The sequence below is a fragment of the Saimiri boliviensis genome, chromosome 2, assembly GCF_048565385.1.
Source record: "Saimiri boliviensis isolate mSaiBol1 chromosome 2, mSaiBol1.pri, whole genome shotgun sequence".
NCBI classification, from domain to species: domain Eukaryota; kingdom Metazoa; phylum Chordata; class Mammalia; order Primates; family Cebidae; genus Saimiri; species Saimiri boliviensis.
Genome location: NC_133450.1, coordinates 188,600,502 through 188,614,160, shown reverse-complemented (window position 1 = coordinate 188,614,160; position 13,659 = coordinate 188,600,502). Strand labels below are relative to the sequence as shown.

The following is a 13,659-nucleotide window of genomic DNA, read 5'->3' as shown; positions in this document are numbered from 1 at the left end:
CCTGGACTGGATATTTTTCTCTAAGTTTTCTAACAAGGGCATCTAAACTGAGAAAGGGGCGAGATGCAGGGCTGAGCCCAGCTGACTTCAGCTAAACATTCAAGATGGTCTCGGGGACTCAGGGACCGCAGCTCGTCTCCATCTCTTTCGTCTCTCTCTCTGCTGTTCTCTCTGGGTCCGCGAGGACTACTTTATCACTGAAACGCAGCCTAAGAACAGAAGGGAGAGTTTCTTTCCTAAGTGTCTGAAAGGGAAAAACTTTAAGGAAACAGCCAAGAGAGGGAGAGGAGGCTGCAGTTCCAGTGCGGGGGAGCGGAGGAGGGAGTCTGGCGGGCGGGCTGCGAGCAGGAGCTGTCTGGGCCGAACTCCCGGCCCCCTCGCGGGCGCGAACCCCAGCACAGCCGAGCCCAAGCGCAGCTCGGTGTCGGGTCGCGCGAGGCCTAGCCCCAGAGCCCCGTGGCCGCGCCCCAGGGGCGGGGCAGCCCCTAGAGCCGGGCTCTCCCGGCGGGTAACCCGTGCTCTGCCTCCCCGCCTCAGGGAGCGGCGGAGACTGAGGATACCCCTCGGCGCCGCCCGCCCGCCCCCGGAGCCGCATCTGAGGAGCTCCGCGCTCATTGGCGGCGGCGGCTCGGCGTCCCCGCCCCCTCCGCCGCCGCCGCCGCTTCCCGGCTCCGCCTCCTCCCCCTTCGGGATCCGCCTCCGTCGCCACCACTGCTGCCGCCGGCCGGGGCCCAGCCAGCGCCCGCCGCGCCGGAGTCGAGTCGCAGCCGGAGCCGCTGCTCGCGGCCCCGCCATGAGCGGAAGCGCCGCCGCCGCGGTTGCCGCCGCCGCCGCCTCAGCAGCCGCCGCCGCCGCGCACTTCCAGCCTCAGTCGTCGTCTCCCAGGCCGGGCCCCGCCGAGCTCGGGCCCCCGCGCCGCCCGCGCCCCGCACCGCCGCCGCCCCGGCCGGAGCCCGCCGCCACGGACCGCCTCAGCCCTCTGGGCCACGGGCCTCTCCGGGCGGGCGCTCAGGGTGGCGGCGCCTGCGCCCGAGCGCCGGGAACAGGTACGGGGTCCCGGAGCGGGCCAGGCGGGGAGGGGCGTGGGTTGGTCCGGCGGGTGGGGGCCGGAGGCGTGAGGTACAGCCGTCCGGCCCCGTCGAGGGGGAGGAGCGTTGTCCGGGTCAGCTTTGTCCGGCCCCGGAGCCCCTGCGAGCCGTGCTCCTCTGCCTCGCCGAGCGGCTCACAAAGCGTTTTCCCACCGGGTGGATAGCCCCCTCCCCCAGGGTGTTCAGGGCAGGACCTCTCTAGGTCTCTGTTCGGCGGAGGAGGAAACCGAGGCTTAGAGGGGGAAGTGACTTGCCCAAGGTCACATAGCTGGTGAGAGTCATAGCCTGGCTGGGACCCAGGGCCACCCTGGGCCGGCGCGGCCCCCGAGCAGAGGGGGCTGGGAGGAGGCCGATTCCCCGGCCCCCGGGAGCCCAGGGAGATTGATCTGAGGACAGGGGGTCAGGCCTTGGACCCTGGCACACCCACTCAGCCCTTTTTGGGCTAGCTTGGGAGTAATGGTCTCTTGTGGGGTGGGACGGAAGAGCGGGGGGCCGGCTTGGGAGCTTGGTGGTGCCCTGGGGAGCCGCAGCGGGAGAGACTTATGTGCGGGGTGTGCTCTCGGGAGGACGGCTTTCTTGAGTGAGTAGGGCAGAGCTTCGGAAACTTCTTATCGTGGGGACCGTTTGGTCTCTGCCAGGCCACCTTCCCCACCACTGCACGGACTAAACCAATTCAGCTGGAATTACTGGGAGGGAGGCCTGCCCGCTTTGGTGGAGGCGCCTGTAAGGTGTCTCTTTTCAGTAAATGGCCCGAATTTCGTTCATGCCGAATACACAAATGCATACATGGCCCTGGTAAAGACATTTACGGCACAGAAGGCCATGTGAGTTTTTTCCAGGTGGTTTGGACCTGCCACACTTGGAGAACTCCCAGAGAAAGAACAGCTATCCCAGGCGTGAAGGGGGAAGGAAGCTGGGAGGATTGGGACCGAGTCACCCGCCTGCCTGGCATGTCATCCATGGGATTTCCGTTTTTATTTGGGGTGGATGATGAGGTGGGTTGTTTTGACTGTGGATGTCTCTTGGAAAGGCAAGGGGAAAGGACTTGGCAGTTCTAGGGGCGAGGGAGAGAGCGAGCAACGTGTTACAGGCAGGGAAGAGGGTCCCGTGGAGCTAGAAAATGGAATGGGGAAAAAGGACAGGGTATTCAGTCATTGTGGGGGAAGGGAGATGAAAGGGTTGCTGAAGGGCGGGGGACGGTGACTAGTCTAGAGAAAAAGATTGGGATGTTTCAAAGAAGGTGCCAAACGTGAAGAGTTTGAAAGGAGTCTGTTGGAGGTGGATGGTAGCTTACAAGGTTGAGTATGTATCAGCCTGCAGTCGCTTCTTTTCTTTGAATAAGGACAGCTATACTTTTATAGAAACGTTCTAGCTTGAGCACCCCCTCCCCCTCATTTTCGCTCCTATTCTAAGGATGCAGGCCCCCAGTGCCTGCAGTATTGTCTTGGAAGTAAGGCTTGACAAAAGAGGGAAGGGAAAGACTAATTAGCAAATGCATTAATTAAGGCCCTTTGTCCAAGATGATTCCTTGTTTAAGTCAGCTGTTTTCGTGCTGCCCTTCTGCACCTTAGCTTTCCAGCTGTGGTGGCTGTTGGCAGGGTGCTTTGGGAAAGACTGCCCCAATTCAGACAAGATGGGTTAGATTTTTCTAAAAAACTCTTAAGAAACAAATATTTGGCAAATAATGCTTAAAAGCAAGAAAATGTACTTTGAGAGACTTACAATCAGGAAAATGCAAATTGAAACAGTGAGATGCCATTTCATACCGATCAGGTTGGCAAAAATATAATGCTGTGATAAATCGAGTATTATTAAGGTTATGGAGAAATCAACTTTTATGCACTGTAGTGGAAATGTAAATGGATCCAACCACCGTAGAGTAGTGGTATTTAGTGTTTACTGTGAAGATGGGCATACATATTCATTTACCGAAAATGCCCATTTCTGGGTATATACCCTAAGAAATCCTTACACACTTGTCCAAGAAAGTAAGTATGGAAAAAAAATACAACAATGCTCATTCCATCTTAAATGTCCACCAACAGGAAAATACATGCATTTTTAGACAGACCCACACAATTGAATATTACAGCACTATGAGAAATAAACTGTAGCCACATGCATTAAAATAGGTGAATCTCAAAAACATAATATGGAGTTGGGAAGCAAGTCGGAAGAATTCTTACAGGATCTTTCCACTTGTGTAAAATCTGAAAACATGCAAAATAATATTGTTTGTGGCTATGCCTGTATGTGGTGATAATATAAAAATATGAATATTAAGAGTAGTGATTGTCTTTGGGATGAGAAGATGAGGAATGGGATTAGACAAGGGTACACAAAGAGCATTATACCGTTCATGTTCTATTACTTAAAAAAAATCTCAGTCAGGTAATTGTAAATTAAGATTTGGTAATGTTGGGTGTAGGATGCAGAGATATTTAGTATATTCTAAATATTTTTCAGATGTTTGAAGTATTTCTCATACAAAAAATTTTGTTTATAGAACACAGTTCTTGTCACATAACAATGGACCTCTCCTACAGGCTCCAGCTCAGCACAGCCTTTAAGATATGCAGGCCGAGCCGGGCGCGGTGGCTCAAGCCTGTAATCCCAGTACTTTGGGAGGCTGAGGCTGGTGGATCACGAGGTCAAGAGATCGAGACCATCCTGGTCAACATGGTGAAACCCCGTCTCGACTGAAAACACAAAAAATTAGCTGGGCATGGTGGCTCGTGCCTGTAATCCCAGCTACTCAGGAGGCTGAGGCAGGAGAATTGCCTGAACCCAGGAGGCGGAGGTTGCGGTGAGCCGAGATCGCGCCATTGCACTCCAGCCTGGGTAACAAGAGCGAAACTCCGTCTCAAAAAAAAAAAAAAAAAAGATATGCAGGCTGGTGATCCTCTCTCACCCCTTTCTGACCTGCTAAACCTAGTTTTGCAATGGGTGACTTTTATATTGGAACTGCTGGTAGGTGTGGAAGATTTCTCATTATTTCTAAACTTTCTAGTGGACCTGCGTCAGCAGTTTGAGCTTTGTCAAAATAGATGTGCTCCAGGACATTCTGATTTATTAAGGTAGGGATGGATCTAGACATCTGATTCTGAGAAAGCTCCCCAGTAGATTCTTATGCCCACTGAAGGGTGAGAACCACTATCTTAGCTTTGCCCCAGCCTAGGCCTCAGCTCTTCCTTAGGCTGCCCCTCTGTTCCCACTCCTGGATGACTGGGATGGAATTTTTTTTTTTTTTTTGGTAAGCAACACAGCTGTTTATTCATCTGGGTGCAGGTGGGCTAAGGCCGAAAAGGGCGTTAGCCCTGGGATGGAGTTTTGACCCATGTGATACTTTACCTCTTTTGTGGAGCATATAGGGTTGGATGCCATACCACTCTTAATCTAGGTTGTCCATTCCTATGATTTTCATGGAATTAGCTAAGGGGCCCACCACCTACCAGGGTTATTTATCAGGTTTTACAGATTGTAAGTACATGCGTCAACTGTATGTGGGTTTTTCTATCTTTCTTTCTTTCTTTTTTTATTAGAGACAGGGTTTCACCATCTTGGCCAGGCTGGTCTTGAACTCCTGACCTCATGATCCACCTGCCTAAGCCTCCCAAAGTGCTGGGATTACAGGCATGAGCCACTGCACCCAGCCTATATGTGGTTTTAAAGTTAGGATAAGGGCAAAAAGGGTCTAGCAGAGAAGAAAAATTTGGAGAAAGTAAAACTCCCAAACGTAAACATGTGATCATGTCTTTTTTGTTTTTGAGATGGAGTTTCACTCTTGTTGCCTAGGCCGTAGTACAATGGTAGATCTCAGCTCACTGCAACCTCTGCCTCCTGGGTTCAAGTGATTCTCCTGCCTCAGTCTCTTGAGTAGCTGGGATTACAGGCATGTACCATAATGCCCGGCTAATTTTCTATTTTTAGTAAAGACGGGGTTTTACCATGTTGGTCAGGCTGGTCTCGAAATCCTGATGTCAGATGATCCGCCCACCTCAGCCTCCCTGAGTGCTAAGATTATAGATGTGAGCCACCATGCCCAGCCTGATTTGTCTTAAGAGAAAGGTGGTCCATCCTTCTGTAGATACTAGTGATTGTTTTAGCTTATGACCAACATTTGAGGTTCAGCTGTCTGAACCTATAGTTAAATATTAAGGTCTTTAGGAGACAACTGATGATCCATCAAGATGGAAGAGTGTCCTTTCTCCTAAATTTGCTGGTTTTCCTTCTCTGCTAGACCTTTTTTCCTGTAGTCCTGATGTGTTTATGAATGAATTTATATTAACAAATCTGAGGCTTTCTGAGAGTGAACTTTGTGAAGTGCCTGTTTGTTAAGGTTCCTCTTTCTGGAGACCCACTTTGGAGGTGCAGCATTGCCCAGGTACACTTTTTAACAGTGCTGCTGTGTAGGACCGTAGAGATTGCACCCAGCACAGGGATACCTGTTTCAGGTGGCAAGTGAGGGTAGGAATCTATTCTGTGTTCCAAGATGAGTACCTCATGTTGGAGGTGTGTGCCCTCAGAGAAGGGGTACCTTTTCTAATCCACAGAAAGGTGCTGTATGATCTAGCACTGCTTTGCAGCTTTGCACCTGTTAGCCCGGCTGTAACTTAACAGTTTCATCCATACACATTGTGGGCTCTACCATGAGGTCTAGGTTGGTGCTGGCCCTAGGGGCTCCACGTGAACTCTTCGTGGAAAAGGGCTTTTCATCACCATGCTCAGCTGAACCAAAGAGCACAGCTTAAAATGGTAAACTTCATTATGAGGCTGGAGAAATAACGTACAGAATAAGCTATTTAGAAAATAACCATTGTTGGCTGGGGGCAGTGGCTCATGCCTATAATTCCAGCACTTTGGGAGGCTGAGGCTGTTGGATTACTTGAGGTCAAGAGTTAAAGACCAGCCTGGCCAACATGGTGCAACCCCATCTCTGCTAATAATAGAAAAATGAGCAGGGCATGGTGGCTCGCACCTGTAATTCCAGCTACTTGGGAGGCTGAGGCAGGAGAATTGCTTGAACCCAGGAGATAGAGGTTACAGTGAGCTGAGATCGTGCCACTGCACTACAGCCTGGGGGACAGATTGACACTCTGTCTCCAAAAAAAAAAAAAAAAAAAAAAAAGACGAAAGTATCTGGTAAATGAAGGAGAGAAAGTATAGTAGCTATGTGCCACATTTGCTCTTGTTTTCTTACAGTGCTCACTTAGAGGGGTAAATGCAGTTATTTTTCTCTCCTGTTTCCCCCTACACTAGCATTCCTGAATTTCTGAAGACCTGAGGCTTTTTAGCCAATTTTGAAAATATTTACCTGTTTGTATTTTCCATTAAGTGGTTGTTTATGCTTCCTGCTGTTTTGTTTTTTTCTTGGAGAGAGGAGGGGGAGTGCAAACCAAGGACAAGACTGAACTTCCTACTGCTTTTGCTGATAATGGCGGAGTATTTTTCAGAACAGTTGTCATGGATGAATGCTGTTTGGGGGTTCAAGGGAAAGGTACCTTTAAAGTGGTTTCTGTTGTCTTTTTTATTATTATTTTTAAACACGATTGAGGGTGATAGATAGGAAGTTTCAGTTTGCTTTTGCTGCTGTCTTAGAGGAATTTATTAAAAGAAATTGTGTATTAAAAAACTAAAGATGTTTAACAAAAGTGGTCTTAAGCTCACAGAGGAGAATAAACAATTCTTACCTGCAGGCCTTACCCAGAGTGGATTCAGTTTTTTTTTCTGTTCTACTTAAATGGATATTAGCGCTGTTCTTGGGACTGCTTAGAGCCGTTAACTGTAGTGATGTTGGACAGGTGTTAAGAGTTGAGGCCTGGCACTGTGGCCCACACCTGTAATCCTAGCACTTTGGGAGGCCGAGGTGGGTGGATCAACTGAGGTCAGGAGTTCAAGACCAGCCTGGCTATCATGGTGAAACCCCACCTTAAAAAAAAAAAAAAAAGTTGAATGATGGGAGTATATTAGGGTTTATCAATAGTTAAGTCATATTGTAGAAAGCTATCACTGTGTTTTCTGCTTTTGTGGTTAAATAATGTATAGAAATAAGGGAGTGAGAGATTGTGAGTTTTGGTGTATAAACTGTGATCCTTTGACTTTGTTGAAAAATTTAGGGTAGTAGTAGTAAGAGGAACAACTATGTACATGGAAGGGGCTCAGTGAGGTGGCTCACGCCTGTAATCCCAGCACTTTGGGAGGTCAAGGCGGTGGATCTCTTAAACTAAAGAGTTTGAGACCAGCCTGGGCAACATGGTGAAACCCTGTCTCTACTAAAAATACAAAAATTAGCTGGGTGTGTGGCACATGCCTGTAATTCCAGCTACTTGGGAGGCTGAGGCACAAGAATTGCTTGAGCCTGGGAAGTGGAGATTGCAGTTAGCCAAGATGATGCCATTGCCCTCCAGCCTGGGCAATAGAGTGAGACCCTGTCTCAAAAAAAAAAAAAAAAAAAAAAGAAAACGAACTATATACATGGAAAAAAATAATAGCAAGCAGTTACGTAGTAGGACAATTTGGGACATTCTTGGAGTTGAAAAGTTGTCTGTCCATTCTTCCATTCTGCTTCTGCACCTTGGATTTTAGTGGCTGCAGATGCTGCATGCTGACCTTCTATTGAAATCTGTTTTATTGTCAGAACTAAAAAGTAAGCAGTTTCTCAGACTAAATTGAAGTAGAGTAGGCCAAAAGTAAAACAAGTATTCATTTAATAATTACATTTACAAATAGAGAAGAGTTGAGACTCATAATTAAAGAGACAGGGTCTTGCTGTGTTTCCCAGGCAGGCCTTGAACTCCTGAGCTCAAGTAATCTCCTGCCTTGATCTCCCAAAGTGCTAGTATTACTACAGGAATGAGCCACTCTGCCCAGAAGGGATTCATAATTAATAAAAAGTATTTTTCTTTTTTTTTTTTTGAGACGGAGTTTCGCTCTTGTTACCCAGGCTGGAGTGCAATGGCGCGATCTTGGCTCACCGCAACCTCTGCCTCCTGGGTTCAGGCAATTCTCCTGCCTCAGCCTCCTGAGTAGCTGGGATTACAGGCACGTGCCACCATGCCCAGCTAATTTTTTGTATTTTTAGTAGAGACGGGGTTTCGCCATGTTGACCAGGATGGTCTCGATCTCTCGACCTCGTGATCCACCCGCCTCGGCCTCCCAAAGTGCTGGGATTACAGGCTTGAGCCACTGCGCCCGGCCATAAAAAGTATTTTTCATTGTGCTATCTTGTTAAAACATTTTTTTTTCTTTTTTCTTTTTCTTTTTCTTTTTTTTTTTTTTTTTTGAGATGGAGTTTCGCTCTTGTTACCCAGGCTGGAGTGCAATGGCGCGATCTCGGCTCACCGCAATCTCCGCCTCCTGGGTTCAGGCAATTCTCCTGCCTCAGCCTCCTGAGTAGCTGGGATTACAGGCACACGCCACCATGCCCAGCTACTTTTTTGTATTTTTAGTAGAGACGGGGTTTCACCATGTTGACCAGGATGGTCTCGATCTCTTGACCTCGTGATCCACCAGCCTCGGCCTCCCAAAGTGCTGGGATTACAGGATTGAGCCACCGCGCCCGGCCCTTTTTTCTTTTTCTTTTTATCTTTTTTTTTTTTTTTTTTTTTTTTTTTTTGAGAAGGAGTTTCGCTCTTGTTACCCAGGCTGGAGTGCAATGGCGCGATCTCGGCTCACCGCAACCTCCGCCTCCTGGGTTCAGGCAATTCTCCTGCCTCAGCCTCCTAAGGAGCTGGGATTACAGGCACGTGCCACCATGCCCAGCTAATTTTTTGTATTTTTAGTAGAGACGGGGTTTCACCATGTTGACCAGGTTGGTCTCCATCTCTCGACCTTGTGATCCACCCGCCTCGGCCTCCCAAAGTGCTGGGACTACAGGCTTGAGCCACCGCGCCCGGCCTTTTTATCTTTTTTGAGATGGAGTTTTGCTCTTTGTTACCCAGGCTGGAGTGCAATGACGAGTTCTCGGCTCACCACAACCTCTGTCTCCTGGGTTCAGGCAATTCTCCTGCCTCAGCCTCCTGAGTAGCTGGGATTACAGGCACGTGCCACCATGCCCAGCTAATTTTTTGTATTTTAGTAGAGACGGGGTTTCACCATGTTGACCAGGATGGTCTTGATCTCTTGACCTTGTGATCCACCCGCCACGGCCTCCCAAAGTGCTGGGATTACAGGCTTGAGCAGGCGTCCCCTAACTTTTTACACAGGGGGCCAGTTCACTGTCCCTCAGACCGTTAGAGGGCCGCCACGTACTGTGCTCCTCTCACTGACCACCAATGTAAGAGTTGCCCCTTCCTGAAGTGTGGCAGGGGGCCGGATAAATGGCCTCAGGGGGCCGCATGCGGCCCGCGGGCCCTAGTTTCGGGACGCCTGGGCTTGAGCCACCGTGCCTGGCTTTTTTCTTTTTTTTAATATGGGGTTTCACCATGTTGGTCAGTCTAGTCTTGAACTCCCGACCTCAGTTGATCCACCTGCCTTGGCCTCCAAAGTGCTTGGATTACAGGCGTGAGCCTCCACGCCTGGCCAAAACTTTTTTTTTTTTTTTTTTTTTGAGATGGAGTTTCGCTCTTGTTACCCAGGCTGGAGTGCAATGGCACGATCTCGGCTCACCGCAACCTCCGCCTCCTGGGTTCAGGCAGTTCTCCTGCCTCAGCCTCCTGAGTAGCTGGGATTACAGGCACGTGCCACCATGCCCAGCTAATTTTTAGTATTTTTAGTAGAGACAGGGTTTCACCATGTTGACCAGGATGGTCTCGATCTTTTGACCTCATGATCCACCCGCCTCGGCCTCCCAAAGTGCTGGGATTACAGGCGTGAGCCACCGCGCCCGGCCCCAAAACATTTTTTTAATAGATTTGTTTTTTTATGTAGATATTTATTGCCACCTCAATACATATTTGAGCATCTGTTGAGTGCCAGTAATGCCAATACTAACCACTGATTAATTGGGGTGATAGCTTTCGTTGTCTAAACTTCCTCACTTGAGGTCTCAAGAACAGCATAGAGGGGTGCAATTCAAGATAGTTATTGCATGCTTTTCTCCCAAATTTCTTGCTTGTGTCTGCTCCCTGGTCTTCTGGGCTTGGTGATTGTGCCGGTCTGCCAGGATAGGCCCTGCTCTTCTCTCCACCCCCCACATGGGAGAAGGTGCAGAAGCTGAACAGAACCGTGGCTGGTTACTACAAGTAAAACCCCACAAACGATATTGAACTAGAACCGAGGGCTACCACAGTGGCTCCAGTTGCTCCTCCTCTGTTGCCACCTCCCACCCTTTTCTGTGGAGCCTGGAGAGCAGCCTCCCTCTACCATCATACAAAGAACCTTTGTGCTCTGAGGATATTCTAAAGGCGAGATCACTGCAATTATAATTCCCTAGGCGCAACCAAGTAGTGGGAGCAGGCAGGGTAAAGATGGTATCCAAGTACTTGTTGGTAGGGACAAGTCAGGCAGGGATTAAAAATCATCTGGAGACAGTACCGAAAGTGGATAATGGAATGTTGTTGTTAATAGTGACAGCAACTGTTTAAGTGACTACATTTCAGAGTTTTAAATTGTAATACTTTCAGCTTTAAAAAAGGACAAGACTGAGCTTGGAGCTTTTTTTTTTAAGTTTGAAATTGTAACTGAAAAGTACTTTAGAGGAAGATATGTAGAATTCTGGGTCTACTTTGCTTTATGTTTGTGTTACCAGAATGATTGATTGCTCACGAAAGCCAAATATGTAACTTTCTTACTCTCCCAGGGATGTGCCCACCGATTTTTTTTTTTTTAATTAAGCACTCACTGACATTTTTGGGAAGCTGGTTCCCCCCGTTGCCACCAGAAAACAGTTTATTTGGGGATGTGTGCTTAATAAACTTTCTCTATTTTTTTGTTGAGTTGGAATCTTGCTTTATCACCTGGGCTGGAGTGCAGTGGCAATACCTTGTCTCACTGCAATCTCCCCTTCCTGGGTTCAAGCCATTTTCCTGTCTCAGCCTCCTGAGTAGCTGGGATTACAGGTGCCCACCACCACCCTGTAATTTTTGTAGCTGGGATTACAGGTGCGCCCTGTAATTTTTGCGTGGTTTTTTTTTGTTTTTTGAGGTGGAGTCTCACTCTGTTGCCCAGGCTGGAGTGCAGTGTTGTGATCTCAGCTCACTGCAACCTCTGCCTTCCGGGTTCAAGAGATTCTCCTGCCTCTCCCTCCTGAGTAGCTGGGACTATAGGTGTGCACCACCACACCCAGCTAATTTTTGTATTTTTTAGTAGAAACAGGGTTTACCCATATTGGACAGACTGGCCTCGAACTCCTGACCTTGTGATCTGCCTGCCTTGACTTCCCAAAGTGCTGAGATTATAAGCGTGAGCTACTGTGCCCAGCCTAATTTTTGTATTTTTAGTAGAGACAGAGTTTGGTCCTTTTGGCCAGGCTTGTCTTGAACTCCAGACCTCAGGTAATCCACCCGCGTTGGCCTCCCAGAGTGCTGGGATTACAGATGTGAGCCACCTCGCCCAGCCGATGTGCTTAAGAAACTCTTATATCGGCCATTCTATGTCATCATGTACTTCTAGGTCTTGTTGGCAATCTTTTAGTGAATACTTTTTCTTAATATGTTAATTGTTACTGTATCCTTTTTTTCCCCCCTTTGAGATGAAGTCTTGCTCTGTCGCCCAGGCTAGAGTGCAGTGACACTATCTCAGCTTACTGCAACCTCTGCCTCCTGGGTTCAAGCGATTCTCCTGTCTCAGCCTCCTGAGTAGCTGGAACTGCAGGCACAAGATACCATACCTGGCTAATTTTTTTTTTCTTTTTTTTTGAGACGGAGTTTCGGTCTTTTTACCCAGGCTGGAGTGCAATGGCGCGATCTCGGCTCACCGCAACCTCCGCCTCCTGGGTTCAGGCAATTCTCCTGTCTCAGCCTCCTGAGTAGCTGGGATTACAGGCACGCACCACCATGCCCAGCTACTTTTTTTGTATTTTTAGTAGAGACGGGGTTTCACCATGTTGACCGGGATGGTCTCGATCTCTTGACCTCGTGATCCACCCGCCTCGGCCTCCCAAAGTGCTGGGATTACAGGTTTGAGTCACCGTGCCCGGCATCTGGCTAATTTTTAAATATTTTTAGTAGTGGTGGGATTTCACCATATTGGCCAGGCTGGTCTTGAACTTCTGACTTCAAGTGATCTGTCCGCCTAGGCTTCCTAAAGTGCTGGGATTACAGGCGTGAGACACTGTGCTGGCCTTACCATATACTTGTTACTGGTATCTCAAATTGCTGTTTTCTGTTTGTTTTTTGAGACAAGGTCTTGCTTTGTTGCCCTTAGGAGTGCAGTGGCAGTGGTAATCATAGCTCACGGCAGTTCTATCTCCCAGGCTCAAGCAGTTTTTCCACCTTAGCCTCCTTAGTAGCTGGGACCATGGGTGTCAACCACCCTAACCTTTTAAGCTTTTTTGTGAGATGAGGGTTTCACTGTGTCGCCTAGGCTGGTCTTGAACTCCTGGGCTCAAGTGATCCTCCCACTGTGGCCTCCCAAAGTGCTGGGATTATAATAGGCATCAGCGACCATGCCCAACCTGTTTTGTTTTTGTATTGTGTAAGAAATGCCCCAAACAATTTATTGCAAGGTGATCTTTAGACTTTAGGACAGTAAATTTCAGGAGTCCATACTCAGGATGAGGTGGCCCTTTTTGTTGCTGTAATTAGCATTGACGTCTATGGTGTACAGGTAGATAAAGTGTGTACTCCATGGAAACCTATGGCTACAGTAAGCTGTCCTTTCCTCTAATGACTTGGAGTCAAGTCAGGAGTTAGACCTTTATTCTTACTGCCTAGCATAATTTTGTCTTGGGTTAGGAAACTGACCTTAAGTTTATCTCCACTTAAGACTGCTGGGACCAGGCTCAGTGGCTCATGCCTGTAATTCCAGCACTTCAGAAGGCCAGGGTGGGTGGATTACCTGGGGTCAGGAGTTCAAGACCAGCCTGGCCAACATGATGAAATGCCATCTCTATTAAAAATACAAAAACAATTATCTGGGCAAGGTGGCGGGCGCCTGTAATCCCAGCCATTTGGGAGGCTGAGGCAGTAGAATCGCTTGAACCTGGGAGGCAGAGGTTGCAATGAGCCAAGACCTTGTCATTGCACTCCAGCCCGAACAACAAGAGCCAAACTCTGTCTCCAAAAGAAAAAAGAAAAAAGACTACTGGGTAGTTCATTAAAAGTATATTGCCCAAATAATCCTTTGAAAAAACTGTACCAATTTGACAGCTACATTTTATGAGATTTTTTTTTTTGAGACGGAGTTTCACTCTTGTTACCCAGGCAATGGCGCGATCTTGGCTCACCGCACCCTCCGCCTCCTGGGTTCAGGCAGTTCTCCTGCCTCAGCCTCCTGAGTAGCTGGGATTACAGGCACGCGCCACCATGCCTAGCTAATTTTTAGTATTTTTATTAGAGACAGGGTTTCACCATGTTGACCAGGATGGTCTCGATCTCTTGACCTCGTGATCCACCCGCCTCGGCCTCCCAAAGTGCTGGGATTACAGGCTTGAGCCACCGTGCCTGGCCAAATTTTATGAGATTTAAAAATA

The 13,659-nt window shown here is 48.5% G+C and overlaps 1 protein-coding gene across 5 annotated transcripts in view; it reads left to right on the top strand.

The window, feature by feature from the left end:
• Nucleotides 1–717: 717 nt before the first annotated feature.
• The window catches only part of RNF38 (ring finger protein 38), a 154,685-nt gene continuing 141,743 nt past the window's right edge, over nt 718–13,659 (top strand). For 3 of the 5 annotated variants that reach the window (XM_039474980.2, XM_039474978.2, XM_039474975.2), the window contains exon 1: nt 719–1,046. In XM_039474980.2, the coding sequence (XP_039330914.1) occupies nt 794–1,046 (253 nt within the window). In that variant the 5' untranslated portion in view covers nt 719–793. Of the gene's footprint in view, nt 1,047–13,659 lie in introns of all 5 variants that reach the window. The other 2 variants (XM_039474976.2, XM_074395046.1) reach the window with 2 other exon arrangements.